Raw genomic sequence first — 15,367 nt, 5'->3', positions numbered from 1 at the left:
ACTTTCTTTTTTAGTTAAGATTGAGGTGCATCTTCTGATTGGCCAAAGCCAATGAGTGACATCATGATCTTATATGACGCAGGAGGATCTACTTAGAGGATTTGTTGTCCAGAGAAAATGAAGCTCAAAGTGTGCGTCTTCCTTCTTCTAACCATCACCTGGCTGTGTGTCCAAGTCCTTGGCAGACCACCAACTGATCAGAGTCCATTAGAAGTTCCACAGCGGACCAACCTCTCACCCCCATCCCTAGTCTGGGCCGATCAGAGACTTCCAGGACTCTGTCGTCGGTTGAAGAGACGACGAGTGACCATCCTGGTAAGAACTTCTATTTCAGTTGAACATCAGGCTCAGAGACTGTTTAACTCTGCCTGTAGCGACTCAATCAGATCAGCACAGATTAGGATTATGTAGAGATTATCCGACATGAAGATTACCAATATGAATATTAGAGATGAAACATGCAGCCGCACATAGACTGACAACCCCACCTTTCCACATGTAGTTTTCAGTCTGTTCGCTGGTCAGTTTATAAAGGTTAAAGAAGTTCAAACAAGAAATAGTTTTGATGTAGAATATCTTTAATTATTTCACATACATGCATTAAATCTTTTGTACTAAACTCTCGGAGTGTATATGTGAAAGGCACAGAGTGTTGTTGAGCATGAGTTTACCTATTTATTTTTATTCTAATCTTGTAGTGTCACTTGGAGAAGTTCTGCTGGCGCGGAGACATCGGTCGCAGCAGCTCTGGTCACGTCTGCAGATGTCCTCGAGGATCACGATGTACAAGTTTCTTCGTCAAGAGTCTTTGAGATATAATTTTAGTGTTTCCAGGTTCTTGCTATGCTAGCTCGACATCAGTAGAATTAGCTCTGTGACAGAAGCAGACATTTAACATTAAATCACTTACCACTATTTCCAGTTTTCTCTTTTATTAGATCAATAAAAATAAAAATCCCCCCTTCTGATGATAGCATGAAGCATAAGTTAAGACAATATTTCTCCAAGGTGAACAAAAGCAGCTTTGGTCTCAAGAGATTTGAATGAATGACGTTTCAGTCACATTTTAAAATCTTAAAACAGTATAACTTGTGAGTGGGTTCAGTAACGGGACATGTACAGAAGCTGGATGTAACTGGCAGCACGAGAATCAAAACAGTAATAGCCCTTTAAAAAACAAATGTAAGGCCGGCAACGGAAAACATGATGTGATTAAAAACAGGATAGTGAACTATAGGGTGCATGTGTCAGTCCATGACCGATTATGATCATGACAATCAGCTTCCAATAAGTGTGAGCCAGAGAAATAAAACGCATCTACAATAAGTTACATTCTGAATCTTTTTCTCGCCTCCGGGCTCCTCTGGGTTGTGATGGCTGAGCCCTCGCCTGGAAACAAACCAAACACTATTAACAGACTGAAGGTTTAAATGTTGTCTGACCAGCAAGATGCAGGTTATTACCTGCTGTTCAGCCGGCAAAGGGTTTTGCTGCTGTGGCTGCTGTGGCTGCTGCTGCTGGTACTCCTGCTGCTGGAGCTGACGGGCCAAGTCCAAATCCGTGAGGTTGCCCGACTCCGGGTCTTGCTGCTGTTGCAGGGACATGGCCACCAGGTAGTCCTGGAGCAAACACAATGGTTATCGAAGACTGAAAATATAGTTCATGGCTGTGTACATTGGTAAAACGGCGTAACTGCGGCGTCATGGAAACTATTCCTTGCCACGAATGTTTGTTTACACTTGGCTGTAAAACAAGATAAAGGCTCTCGTTGGGTTGGTTTCCTCTTTTATCTTCCTTGTAACTTAAAAAAAAAAAATTCCTTAGTAGAGCCTCGCCATAACGCGGTTCATCTTAACAGGTCTCGCAGATTTTCTTTTTTAGCACATACTTCATATTTAAATATATTGTAGAAAGCTGCAGTCAGGGAACAGATACAATTTTCATTGTATACTCCATTACAAAAAGGTTATTAAGTGGGATGCACTAATTACCAACCTTACTAACACTAAGTAAGTAAGTAAGGAATGGTTATTTTTAAAGTGCCTTTCTGGACCAGGGTCACAAAGCGCTTTAACAATACACAGATAAAACTATATTCTATAAAAGGCTAACCCACATAAGAAAAAGGAGAACCAGAAAATAAGGGAAAAGCCTGCACAAACAAAACAGTGAACTCCCATGATGCCCTACTACACACTGATCCATTTATGGTTTGCTACAATACTGTATTTAAATTCAACATCCGTGTTGATATGTCCAAAGGGATGGACAGGAGATTGCTGGGCAGCAGTAAACGGTTGGGGTCACCTTAGGTTGAGTGAGGGTTGTTAAGAAGGCTGGCACCTCATATGGAATGTTTAAATTAGATTTTCTTTAATGTGGTTTTAAGAATGAAACCCTCTAAAAATAAACAAGGGACAATTGTATTTCATATGAACACCGTCTCTGACCCACTGTTCGGTGGTCACATGGACACACACGGACTCTCCTGGTAGGTGGTCGAGACAAAGTTACGAAGTCAAGAACATCGCTAAAGTAGCTAATAAGCTAGTTCTACTGCATGGAGTAAAAGATGGCTTTTCAAATCAATAGTCACAGAAGATATAAATAAAAAAGAATAAAGTGCAGCTCTGAGCACCTGCTGGATCTGGCGCTGTGTGTTGCTGGAGTCTGGTGTGACCGGGGTGAGCCTCTGCTGGGGGTGACACAGTCTGAAGTTGCAGTCACAGAAGTTCCCGTCTCCTTCCAGGTTGTGTAGCGACTCCCAAACCAGCTGCTGCTGGTCCAGGAAACCCTGGTCGGTCACCAGCAGGTACAGGTGTCCCTGAAGATCCCCCATATTAACACGTTTGTTTTTCTAACATCTTTAACAAAGCATTTTGAAAAACCTTATGCTTGATCATGGTACTGAAATGGTTGTTTCTGAAGAACACGGAGATCTCGTCTTCTTTCACCGTCGAGTTGAGTTCACACAAACCGTGGTATGACAGCTGAGTGGCCGTGGACTCCAGGAACTGCTCTGCCACCAAACCTGGACACACATGCAAATAAGACATCTATTTATGCAATGTGTGTGTATGTGTGTGTGTATGTGTGTTTTACCTTCACCAACTAGGCTACTGTCTTCAGAATGTTTGCAATCGATAATTTTCTCCACCAACTGATTGTAGCTGAGTTTTCCCACGGACGCCACAGTCTCTACATTCTTCACACAGAAAAACACATATATAAGCCACAAATTATTGTTGTGTGTTGGAAAGCATATTGTCTTCTTCAAATCAACATTAAAACAAAGTTGACTAAAAATAGTGCACATTCAGACCTAATCGTCTCAATAACTGTTATATTATATTATCATAAAGGAGTGTGTGTGTGTGTGTCACCTGTGGATCCACCAGCCAGCCGTGGTAAAGTGGGATGTCTAACAAGTCAAAAACGATACACTCAGGTGTGTATTCGAAGTCAGTCACTCCAGTGAAGCGAACGTTCACATCCAGGCCGGTGGACAACTTGGGCAGGACTGCCATGACGTCACTAACGTTCTTCACACAGAAACACATCTTTAGAAAACATTCAAAAGCGTATACAAGTGTTTGTGAGTTCACCTGTTGAAAGTTCAGTTCCATCCCTTCAGCCTCTTCTCGTGGTGCCACAGACAAAACACACTCTCCTATAAGACAGACACGAACAATGTTTCAGAACCCAGCCGTGGCTCGTGAATCAGATGAGCTCACCCAAGTGGGTCATCAGGTCCTCTGTGGTGACTACTTCAGTCTTGGCGGGAAGACTTGCCTGAACACAGACAATGACTTTCAAACTTTACAGAATAAAACAAGTCATTGTCAACATCAGGCTTGAATTTTCTCACCTTCCATCGCAAGAAGAGAGTGTTCATGATGGCCAGCAGGGGGCAGGGACCGTTCTGACTCTGTGTGATGATGGGTGTTTTCTTCTCCTTCCAGGTGATCCACTTCACCAGGTAGTACGCAGGTTGTGAACTCTGCTCTGATGTAAAGGCACTTCGGTGGTCAACTGAGGGTCCTGGTAGTTGAAAAATCCGTTATAGAGAGGTTTAAAAAATAAATGTGTAGGCTCCCTTTACATGTCATGCCTTTTATAAATACAAATACAAACAAGACACAGACACGATGCGATTTGATACATTTGGAAAATAAATATTGAAAACCTAACAAACAACTTCATCAGATGAAAACATTTTGGATATTTTAGTTTCAATTCAATTCAATTTGATTCTTGTGTCTTATCATAACAAAGTTATCTCAAGACACTTTATAGTTGAAGTAAGACTATAGTTGATTAAGGAAAAACAGATCCCAGCAATTCAACAATGAGCAAGTTTCATTTACATGCATTTCAAAAATCTTTTCTCATGAGAGGTTTCAAAATGTTTTAAATTAAATTAGATTGGTGGATCAACTTCTGGAAAGATTATACAGAGGGGTCAGGAAAATTGACTTTTTCCCCAAATGTTCTAATGGTCTTAACATTGACTCTAATAATACACGGTAGGTGAACAATACAGGAACTGTCACTAAACCAAATATATAAATAGAAAGTTGGTACTTTATTTTTCCTTTGGAAAGGATTTTTATAGTAAATTAGAATTACAATTGATGCACAGCAGACAAAGGAAGAGCAAACAGATTGGTCAAAGCATAAATAGAAAAAAGAGCAGTTTACACTCAAGTCCAAATTGTTACCAGAAACCACTAAGTTTGTAACCAGTCTCATCTCCTCCATTACTTCCTCCATAAAAAATGATCACATCAAATCCTGTGAAGTTATGGATTATATTTCTAACCCACCAGCAATTTCATGTTCAGGCATGGAAGCAGCTTCTGGTGTTGCGATGTTTTCCTTGAAGTTTTCATCGGTGACCACGTCAGCTGGGGGGTCCAGGCAGAGCATAGATTCTGCCGAGTCCGGATGGCCTCCCTCCTTTGCACCAGAGTCTACTTCTACACAACCAGATTATAGCATATTAGTGGTCAACAAATGATAAACTATTTCAATGTTTCAATATCAACTGTGATCCCTCACCCAGCTGCCTCACACCATCCTCCGCCGTGTCCACACCTTCACCCTTGTCATCATCTCCTGTGGTGGTCAGCTTTTTCTCTTCACTGAAATCACTTTTCCTCTCCTCCACAATGGACTCTTCCTCATGTTGGGCATCAGTGGGCAAAGACGCCTCGTCAGTTAGTGTGACCAGAACATCTTTATCACAGCTAACCTCGACGGGAGAGTCATCGCGGGCTGCTGGTGTGGACATCTTTAATGGACACCGTGGTTCGGAGAAGAGGTCAGAACGGAGAGCTTTTCATGGTTAGCTCTCCTCCTGTGAAAGTCAGAGGACAATGATTAAAGTGACTCATGACACTCACTGAGAAACCTGCAAGTACAACAGAGAGGTCGTACAGATCTTAGTTTAACAACGGATAAACCAGCATCTTGCCAACAGTGTGCAAAAGGTCAACTGATCAGAATACTAGAAACTTCATAAGCCTAAACTTTAACTTCACTTTCCACCACGTGATGTAAATAAAGCCAACTTGCAGCCATGCTATATCTATTCTCTGATCCCTCTGAAGTAAAAAGGTATCAAGTGAGCAACTTGAATGTTTAAGAAAATGCATCAGTTTTATTATTTTTTATTATTACATTATTACCATTTGCTTTAACTGTTGCATTGCACTTTTAAGTTGCCTATTTTAGAAACCAGCCTTTAGCCAAACAAGTTCATTCTACCTTAGCAAAGTTAGCAGGCACGACAATATGAGAAGATTCACGTTGATCCTGAGGTGACAGACATACTGGGGGACCCCCTGGTACCGACACGGGTCACTACGGAAGCCCAAAGTTCCACCTGCCAAACGCAAACTCCGCCCACCAGGGAACACAAACAACTGCTTATGACGTCACGGTCCGACAACTCCGAAACTAGTTATTAGCGACATATAAACATGAACTCTGATTTAATGTTTCAAACACCAAAACCAATGATCGACTCCATGGTTGAATGTTCTGTTCGCAGGTGGATTTATAAGCTGGACTCGCTCTGGCTGTCGCTTCAGAAACATGTTTTTTTCAACCACAAAAACAAGGATAACAGGGAGATACAGGTGAAGGGGTTCGTGCGGATCCAAGCGGGACCGATCTTAGATGTTAGGAAAAAGGACACGTTTTCTGTATTTTGTCCCGAAACATTTCATATTTATACGTTAAAACAAAACATGTACATTCGCATTTGTTAAAATGCTGCGAGGAAGAAACACACGCCGTTGTCTCACCTCACAGGGAACATCCATCAGCAGTGACTGGAGTAGCGAATAGAAATACAATGTCAAACGAAATCTTGAGACTTTAAACTAAAGGACTTTGAAATGACGTATCACGTGACTCAGGAAGACCACTAATCACTTCCGGTAGCGGAACGGTCAGATACTAGAAAAAAATAAAATAATGTAAAATAAATTGACGAACAGTTCCAATAGGATTTATTTATTATTAACGTATTTAACTGAAACAAATAATATATTAATAATATGCGAAAATTCGTTTCACCTGTAAGTCAGCGCCTTTCTTCCTCTAGGTGGCGCTTGACCGCAAACGATAAAGCGACTTCATAGCGACTCTCCTTTTAAGTGTTGCGCAACTCCAACCCAGCATTGTCCATGTCACTGTACACGTCACGAACAACATTGCCGTAATCATTTAAAGAAGTATATACAACCGTAAGAAAGTAGACATTCGAACATCACTCGATGCTTTCACGGGTTTCTATCAGGTAGGTTTTTTAAGTTCAAGTGGTCAATACGGATTGAAAATAGATCATTGATATATTACCACAATAACACGTAATACGTTCAATTTTTTATTTGAGCTATGTATCAATTCTTAAATACTCTTATTATTATTATTATTGAAATTGTTCACCTAAAATGTAAATAATTTATTGTTTCCGGCCCATCCTCCTTTATTTTGAAATTACTCCCCGGAAACGTCTGATGTCTTCTTCATAGTCTTGACAGGAGCCCGTTCCACCCACTGGTATCCACCTGCAGCAGCTGAACCCAAATCAACAAAGCCCTTCGATACGACCAGGTAAAATCGTCTTTCTGTTTATTCCATACACATTAATAGTAAACGTATGTTCAACGTTGACACAATAAAAGGGCAACCGTTACCGCGGCCCAGTTTCTAACTGGTTAATGTATTCGCTTCTCTATTAAAATTGTGAACAAATATGATTAAAGTCACATCGTGACGACGTCTTCCTACATTTCACAAACCCCCATTTTAATTGTTACTCCATGTATCTGCTGTGAAACCGGCTCCTTGGCATCGTTGCTGGTCTCTGGGCCACGCCTCACCCTAAGCCGGCCGGTTCTTAGAAATAAAGAAAAACAGAAGAAATACGTTTTTAGAAAACCGCGTAAAAGGCCAGAGTTTGATGCAGAACCGGCACATTTAAAATAGCTGAGACGAGATTTCCAGGGAGCTAGGTGTTTATTTTAACCAGCTATGACCCACTTTCTATAAACACACTGCGACTCAGAATAAAAGTATCCAAGGCTGAAATAAAAGCTCAGAATAACCATCGATGTCTCCTCCTCAGCTCATGATGCAGAGATCCAGCAGTCAGTATGATTCTTTCCTGTTCTGGCGTCAACCCATCGCAGAGCTGGACCTGTCCGAGCTGGAGGATGTGGCTCTGACTGCAGCACCGGCCAGCAGCTGCAGCAAGGGTCAGGATAAGATGTACAGTCTGAGGAGCTGTTACAAGGTGAGCAATAGGATTGAGATGGAAGGGCTACTAATATGAGCGAGTGAATGACGTGTCGAAAATGATTCCAGCAGGACGAGCTTGCTCAGTTTTCTTCATTCAATTACTGGCGAGCTCCCATCGCAGACGTGGACTTGCTGCTCGCTGACCTGAACCTGCTCCTGTGAATCGTCGACGCCACATGTTATAGTTCCAGACGCCAATCAAATTAATTTATTTAAGTTTTTGTGTGCCTTTTATTTATGTCTTTGAGCTGCGCTCACTCATAGCATATTTCATGATGAAACCCATGTGGGAAACTGTTGCTATTTTGTTTTTTTTGTGACATTTAATTCAGATTCCCGGTCTGTTCATACACTGCTGGTAGCATCGATGGCTAAAGGTTTTGCTGAGTTGATGGTGACAAGTGACCCGCCATGAATGTTTAAAACACAATAAAGTCTAAATCTCTGATTATGGTGTGTTTGATACTCTGTAGTACATTACATATACTATATTTAACATTACATATCCTTATATTTTGTTGTGAAATAACATATCTGAAGCTGGGACACATCACCTATTGAAGGACTTTAAAAACGGAGTCATTGACTTTGCCCAAAGAATGAGGTGCTTAACTTCATGATCAGACTTGTATTTGTTATGGTTTAATGTTGTTGCAACTGGTTCTTCATCAGAAGTGTCCAGAAGCATCCTTTTTTTTCTTTTTTTTTTACCATGAAATGAAAGGGTTATAATTAAAAATGGAAACATACTACCAAAAACCTGATCCAATTCAAAAGTTATTTCTGCAACAAATATTGGAACTGGGTCTAATTTTATGTGATGAGACAAATTGATATAAATTAATCAAATTAAAAAAAAAAAAAAGTTTTACTGTGGGACAACCATTGCTTTATTTTGAATGGACAAATGATCGGTTACTGCACAGTAAATAATTTCACATTAAATAAACTGTTGAACTGGTGGATTTCTCTAACCACCATATGCGAAAATGTGTATGCTTTTAACCTTATTCGTTTTTAGTATTTATGGAGGTATATAAGTGTCATCAGAATATTAAATGGTTATATTTAACTTTTCAAAGTTGTTAAATCAATAAAAAGCATTGGATTGTTTTTTTTTTGTTTAACTATCAAATTATTGTTTTTTAAAGTTATTTTTATCACATTTATATTGAACAGTAGAATTAGTTTTTTAATTAATTGAATTCAATAATTTGTAAATTGAAAGGTTTTCCATTTTTCAACAGTTTGATATTCTTATTCCAATTTAATTTATATAATATGCCAATTGTTTTATTCAATTAAATAATTGAACGTTACAATATGCAAATTATTGAATTCCATTTCATTTTATTAAAATAAAAACAAAATTCAAACTTTCAAATTATTAAATTCAACGGTTCAATAAAAATATTAATCCTTTTAATATACATTATTTCTATATAGAGTTTGAACGTTTAAAATGTGAATTTAATATTCAATAATCTGATATACTACCATAAATATTCCCAGCAAGGTTTTTCCTAGTTTTCCTTGCGGATAATTGTCAAGCATGATCTGCCAGCATCTTGTACACGGTTGGATTCCGGTTTTATTTTGAAGCCATGTCTGACTTCCGGGAATACAACAGCCTCCGAAGTCTAACTCACAGCAAAAACAAGCAGTGGAGCCAGACATGCAGAAGTGGAGTTGAACCTTCACACTTTTTTTCCGCAAAGTGACCCATTTTCTCCATTTTCTCCCCATTGTGGAATAACAACAAAGACTCGGTACCGATTTTTTTCATCTTTTAGCCGCTAGTTGCTAACACAAGTGAAGCGGCGCCGAAATAATCAAAACTGGAGGCGGTAAGTTTTCAACACATTTACACGAATAAATGAAATCGTATCCACGAATAAACGCAAGATTTCAGCCATAAGTGGTCGAGTAAACTTGACTTGGTTACTCGAGACCAAGTGAAGCGGTTAGACTGCGCGCCTGAACTAACCGGATGTGGAAGTAGTTTTTTCTCCGAGTGTAAAATAGGACATTTCTTACTGACTTCCCCCGGAAAAACCAACAACTTAATATCAAACAGCTTCCTGTCGGCCCTACTGTATACAAATGTCAAGTGTTCGCCGTGTTCTGGTGGACATCGGTCGTGGTTATGGTCAACGTGGCACATGGCGGACTCTTTTCTGTCCATGAAGCTGAAAATGGCTCCTGGGCCGCGGCCTGTCCGTTAGCTTGTTAGCTTGTCATGCTAACTTGCTATTATCCGCGCTTGTTTAATTTCTCTTTTCGGCTTCGTCTTGGTTAAACTTGGTAAAAACAAACGTTTCTAGCACAGGACCTGTCCTCTTTGTATGTTTGGAATATATGTTTGTCAAAGACGAAAAACAAACAAAACATATGATATGTTCATGTTTAACTCGGAGATGTGTTGATTTAACTTTTGTGTTTATAAACAACTGACTGGTTTTATAGGATCCGGTTCCAAGCTTGTGTCTAATAAACATATGGGAACTTCATGTGGCTGAGGCTCTAAACAAAAACAAATCACAAGTTGAGAGTTTGACCACAAATCTCTGTCTCATCTTAATGCCTACAATGACGTCTCTAAATGCATGTTTGCTGCATGTAAGAGTTGTTTATGGGTGACAAGTCTCTTCTTGTAGGACAGCAAGAGTCAACTGTTGTTCCTCCTGTTCTTTTCAATTCATGCATTTACAGATAAAGTCAGAAAATATGTCAACGTATAATCCTGAATTTATCATTCAGTGTTGAGGGCAAACCTTCATGCATTCAGGACGATATAAGAAGCAACAATTGTTTGTAATGGACATACACACTAACCAATTCTCATGCGGCTATTCTGGTATGTTTTGTTAGTATGACAATCAATTCTATTTGGGTTTAATTGGAACCGACCATGGCCACATTATCTGAGAGGATAATTCATTTCTTGCTTGGATAAATCTTACACTTGCTTACTTGTATCAATGTCAGCATCAATATATCAAATGTTTTGATTGCCATCTGATACATGTCTCATGAACTTGACCATTAGATGTCGCTGGTGGACCTGGGCAAGCGTCTGCTGGAAGCTGCACGCAAAGGTCAAGATGATGAGGTCAGAAACTTAATGGCCAATGGTGCCCCGTTCACGACAGATTGGGTGAGTCTACAAAATGGTATTATTCGAAAATGTACTAAAATAGCAATGAGGCCAAGGATACGTCTGCCAAGGAATTAATTGCACATTATGAAGTCGGATCAATGAAATAATCTTGAACGTTTCAAGAAGTTGTGGTTGAAAAGGGAATTCTCTGACTGACGTACAATAGTGGATCTGACATAATCTAAAGTGGTTGAAGTTCTAGTGATTATATGCTTTTTAAAATGTCCCTTTTTCAATTTATCCTAAAATGTAATTTAAATAAAGATATACTGTACATCTTAACATGTTCATTATGATGTTGATCCACAACTTCCAGGGCTGCCATGGCAACAGCTCTAACATGTTTGATGTTCACAGTTGGGTACGTCTCCACTCCACCTGGCGGCGCAGCACGGTCACTACTCCACTGCCGATGTTCTGCTCAGAGCCGGCGTCAGCAGAGACGCTCGCACCAAAGTCGACCGAACACCGCTGCACATGGCAGCGGCCGAAGGTCACACCGTCATCGTGGAGTTGCTTGTCCGAGTAAGAGGTTCACGAACGCACACGGTCGTTGACAGTTCACTGACCCGTTGTTGCGCCGCAGAGTGGCGCCGACATCAACGCCAAGGACATGTTGAAGATGACGGCTCTGCATTGGGCCGCGCAGCACGGCCATCACGGCGTGGTGGAAACTCTCATCAAGCACGGCGCGGACGTGCACGCGCTCAGTAAGTTTGACAAGACGGCGTTCGACATCTCCGTGGACATCCAGAACACTGAGCTAATGCTCATGCTGCAGGTGAGACCCCCGATCTCTGCTGCCCGTGGACGGACCCGTGTTCACCGTGTTTGTGCTTCTGGTGTAGGAGGGAATGCAGAACCAGGTTAACATGAATCAAGTCAGTGTGAACGTGGACTCCAGCAACAACCAGCCGCAGTTCATTATCCAGGGACTTCCAGCTATCCAGGGCGGCGTGGTCAACCTGGCAGACTTGCTCTCAAAAAGCAACTCTGGTATGTTCACTCACTCAACGATGAACACACACATGCACACTCACTCATTGATGAACACACACATGCACACTCACTCATCGATGCATACACACATGCACACTCACTCATCGATGAACACACACATGCACACTCACTCATCGATGCATACACACATGCACACTCACTCATTGATGAACACACACATGCACACTCACTCATCGATGCATACACACATGCACACTCACTCATCGATGAACACACACATGCACACTCACTCATCGATGCATACACACATGCACAATCACTTATCGATGCACACATACACGCACGCACTCATTGATACATACACGCAGGTACACGCATTCACACACAAACTCGAACTCATCAATGCGTTCAGTTACACACACGTTTATCCAAGCCCGGCCGCACACACACACTTATCGATGCATGCATGCATAAATGCACACACACTCATCAATGCATAGATGCACGCACACACACACGCACGCATGCATACACTAAACCATACATACACGCAAGCTTACAAACACACACTCATTGATGCATACATATACACACACATGCACACTCATCAATGCATAGATGCGTGCACGCATTCACACAAACACACACACATTTATCTGTGCATTAACACACACTCATCAATGCATAGATGCGTGCACGCATTCACACAAACACACACACATTTATCTGTGCATTAACACACACTCATCAATGCTCATATGTTTGCTTAAATAAGGGCTTCTGTTTTTTTTATTATTAGAAACTGACACAAAATATCAAACTCTCAGTTATTTATCAACATATTTAGACATTTATAAAGAAAAAAGACATAAACAATGTCTTCAACTTAACTTAGTTTTATGTGTTTAAAGAATTTAAATTCTTCTGTCATTAAGGTTCAAAATGTTGTTATAGTGCCACCAAACAATACTTAATTGAAAGGATATGCGTTAAATAAATATTTAATTTAGAAAATAAATTAGAAATTGGAATTAGAATATAAAACTGTCATGTGTAAAAAAAAAAAAAAAGAAAAAAGGATCAGTTCTTATGAAAATACACAATTATGGAAATAATCTTTTCAATAAAAACTGACATTTTAACGAAAAGATTCAAAGTTTCAACATTTTAATGTTAAATTTAATAATGAAATATTGTAAATGCACTGATATACTTCCATACAGACCGATCCGGGTGTTCTTTAGATGTTAAATGTTTTCCAATGATTGGAGTTTCACTGTTTTAAATGCACATTAACCAAGTGTGTATGTGTGTGTGTGTGTGTGTGTGTGTTCTAGGAGAGTCGGAAGAGGCGATGGCAGCGAATGCTTTGGACTCCAACATTCAACATGCAGTGGTCAACGAAGGGGGTCAGAGGGTCATCACTATTGTCACCGACCAGCACGGCAACCTGCAGACCACTGGTGGGATGAGTCAGCCATTTTTTGTGACCATGCAGCACGGACAGCAAAGTATGACACACAGCAACAAACACACACACAGGGTTCTTATTTCTGGTCTGTGTGTGGGTGTAAACAGTGCTAGCAGTACCAGCTAACACAGTGACGGAGGAAGTGGTGACGGAGGAAGGACCGCCCTCGAGAAAAAGGAAACTGGAAACAAACAATCACAGCGAAGCCGGAGAGACGGTATGTAGCTCCACCTAGTTAGAGTTAACTCACACCCTCCGTGTCTGGACTGTCATTTGACGTGTGGTTTAGAAAGCCGGACATTAAATGGTGTTTATTTGCAGGAGCTGCTGCAGCGTCAGTTGAACGAGGCCAACAGGAAGGCGCAAGAGTACCGTCAGCAGCTTATGAGGAAGGAGCAGGAGGCGGAGCAGTACCGGATGAAGCTAGAGGCCATGAGTCAGAGCCGGGTCAAGAACGGAACCTCCGCGGTCAGCCCGGAGGAGGTGGTGGGCGGAGAGGAGGAAGACGGCCAGGTGGAGGATGGAGAGATGGTGGTCCTCCAGGAAGGGGGCATCATCATGGAAGGCGAGGAGGGTCACGTGACTCTGGTAGAGGCGGCCTCAGAAGCGGCGGAAGTCAACTCCTAACACACAGGAGGCGCCGTTGGCCATCGCGGTGGTCAGGAGGAGCGCTGGACTTTCTATCACATTAACTCTTTTTTTATTGTATCTGCGACAAACATCCGAATTAACTCCAAAATGTCTCCAGCTGGAATATCTTTGTGTGAACACATGAGCTCAAGTCCCATTCCAAACGTCCGTCATTTCTTGAATCAGCTACTCTGTCTAGTGTTTGTTACGTTGTCATACTCCTCCCTCCGAGCCCTTTTCTTTATTTTCACATTTATTTTACAGTCTTGTTACGCTGAAGTCTTGAAATGGACGGGCATGCAAGTTCACACATTTGAATCCTCTGTTCACTTTGACTTCTTCTCATCATGAATTTTTGTATTATTTTCCAAACTTTCCGACACTACAGCAATATCTCTCCGACTTTTGTGTTCTTATCAGTATTCAGCTGAGTCATGTGATCAGGAGCTCCACATGGGGATTGTGAAAGTTTGAGTTTTTACTCCGCAGTGACAACAGGAGATTGTGTACGTTTTCATAAACAAAATGTGTAAATAAACTAAATGACTTCTTTCGTAGATCTTTGGTTGTGTCCGACATGCTGTTTTTTTCACTCCTGCTTATCTTTCTTTCAGCTCATCAACTGTCAATATTTTTTTTTCTTCCTTTCAGCAGGTTTCCATAACTTTGCACATGAAGGACAGAAGGTAGGACCATGTAAGATTTGAAGTGTGACTATAATGAAAATGTAATTGGTTTTATTTTTAATACATGTGCAGGGAAATCTAAGAATTTTTTTTAAAAAAAGAAAGAGGTTTATGTTTTATGAAGTTAAAGTTAATTTATAAGTAACAAATGTTAACTTGGAGACGAATATAATCAAAACTTTTAACTATTTTGAAAAAAAGCCTGAAATAATGTGACTAATAGGATCTGTCAATGCCTTGTTTAATATCATAAAATGGGAAGTGCAAAACAAATACAAAAAGTCTTGAAAGAAAGGTTAGTTGTTTCTGCAGTTTTTACATTTTTTTACGTGTGTAAAATTACATTCAAGATTTTTTTTAATTTTATTTACCAGCATAATTGAAAGTTTTTATTGTCAGTCCTTCTAAATCTGATCTCTTGCTGCTCCTGCGCTGCTCTGTAGACCAGCGTTATTGAATTGTAATTTCTGCACCAGCCATACATGAGCCTTTGAGCAAACACTTGCCCTGTAGAGGGCGACACGGACTAATTCATGCACTTCGGCTCCTACGATCCAAAAAGAGGGATTTGCCCAGATTATTTTACTTAGATTAGCACTGAGATTCATTTTGAGATTCTGTCTCTAAAGTGGTCTATTGCTGTACTTT

At 40.6% G+C, this 15,367-nt stretch overlaps 3 protein-coding genes across 4 annotated transcripts; 2 read left to right on the top strand and 1 right to left on the bottom strand.

The window, feature by feature from the left end:
- Window positions 1-560: 560 nt before the first annotated feature.
- Window positions 561-6,427, bottom strand: mindy1 (MINDY lysine 48 deubiquitinase 1). The gene is made up of 12 exons (XM_087787226.1): window positions 6,312-6,427; window positions 5,062-5,359; window positions 4,827-4,979; window positions 3,869-4,041; window positions 3,735-3,792; window positions 3,606-3,670; window positions 3,384-3,542; window positions 3,103-3,205; window positions 2,889-3,031; window positions 2,639-2,824; window positions 1,464-1,619; window positions 561-1,389 (listed from the first exon to the last, which is right to left on the bottom strand). The coding sequence occupies exons 2-12, from the start codon at window positions 5,291-5,293 to the stop codon at window positions 1,318-1,320; spliced, it is 1,500 nt and encodes a 499-aa protein (XP_087643352.1). The 5' UTR covers window positions 5,294-5,359; window positions 6,312-6,427; the 3' UTR covers window positions 561-1,317.
- Window positions 6,428-6,717: 290 nt separating this feature from the next.
- Window positions 6,718-8,260, top strand: mllt11 (MLLT11 transcription factor 7 cofactor). Of its 2 annotated transcripts, none has more exons than XM_087785851.1 (4): window positions 6,718-6,808; window positions 7,044-7,125; window positions 7,640-7,807; window positions 7,882-8,260. In XM_087785851.1, exons 3-4 carry the CDS (start codon window positions 7,643-7,645, stop codon window positions 7,972-7,974), a joined length of 258 nt encoding a protein of 85 aa, XP_087641977.1. In that variant the 5' UTR covers window positions 6,718-6,808; window positions 7,044-7,125; window positions 7,640-7,642; the 3' UTR covers window positions 7,975-8,260. The 2 variants fall into 2 exon arrangements, with proteins under 2 accessions (XP_087641977.1, XP_087641976.1); XM_087785850.1 differs by having other exon boundaries at window positions 6,721-6,808; window positions 7,879-8,260.
- A 1,188-nt stretch (window positions 8,261-9,448) lies between these two features.
- On the top strand, window positions 9,449-14,590 carry gabpb2a (GA binding protein transcription factor subunit beta 2a). The gene is made up of 8 exons (XM_087787225.1): window positions 9,449-9,659; window positions 10,862-10,969; window positions 11,330-11,497; window positions 11,559-11,753; window positions 11,821-11,968; window positions 13,270-13,443; window positions 13,511-13,620; window positions 13,725-14,590. The coding sequence occupies exons 2-8, from the start codon at window positions 10,862-10,864 to the stop codon at window positions 14,028-14,030; spliced, it is 1,209 nt and encodes a 402-aa protein (XP_087643351.1). The 5' UTR covers window positions 9,449-9,659; the 3' UTR covers window positions 14,031-14,590.
- The last annotated feature ends 777 nt before the right edge of the window (window positions 14,591-15,367 follow it).

This window comes from Callionymus lyra, chromosome 3, assembly GCF_982586985.1.
Source record: "Callionymus lyra chromosome 3, fCalLyr1.hap1.1, whole genome shotgun sequence".
Classification (NCBI taxonomy): domain Eukaryota; kingdom Metazoa; phylum Chordata; class Actinopteri; order Syngnathiformes; family Callionymidae; genus Callionymus; species Callionymus lyra.
The sequence above is the reverse complement of the archived record's forward strand: the minus strand, read 5'-3'. Positions and strand labels throughout refer to the sequence as shown.

Bases quoted from the DNA above. Each gene is read 5' to 3' on its own strand.
- mindy1 (XM_087787226.1), bottom strand. From the start codon at position 5,293: ATGTCCACACCAGCAGCCCGCGATGACTCTCCCGTCGAGGTTAGCTGT. The intron at 4,042-4,826 runs GTGGGTTAGAAA...TTCAACTACCAG, and splicing joins GCCTGAACATGAAATTGCTG to GACCCTCAGTTGACCACCGA. The intron at 3,671-3,734 runs GTGAGCTCATCT...TCTGTCTTATAG, and splicing joins GGACCTGATGACCCACTTGG to GAGAGTGTGTTTTGTCTGTG.
- mllt11 (XM_087785850.1), top strand. From the start codon at position 7,643: ATGATGCAGAGATCCAGCAGTCAGTATGATTCTTTCCTGTTCTGGCGT. The intron at 7,808-7,878 runs GTGAGCAATAGG...AAATGATTCCAG, and splicing joins GTCTGAGGAGCTGTTACAAG to CAGGACGAGCTTGCTCAGTT.
- gabpb2a (XM_087787225.1), top strand. From the start codon at position 10,862: ATGTCGCTGGTGGACCTGGGCAAGCGTCTGCTGGAAGCTGCACGCAAA. The intron at 10,970-11,329 runs GTGAGTCTACAA...TGATGTTCACAG, and splicing joins CCCCGTTCACGACAGATTGG to TTGGGTACGTCTCCACTCCA. The intron at 11,498-11,558 runs GTAAGAGGTTCA...GTTGCGCCGCAG, and splicing joins TCGTGGAGTTGCTTGTCCGA to AGTGGCGCCGACATCAACGC.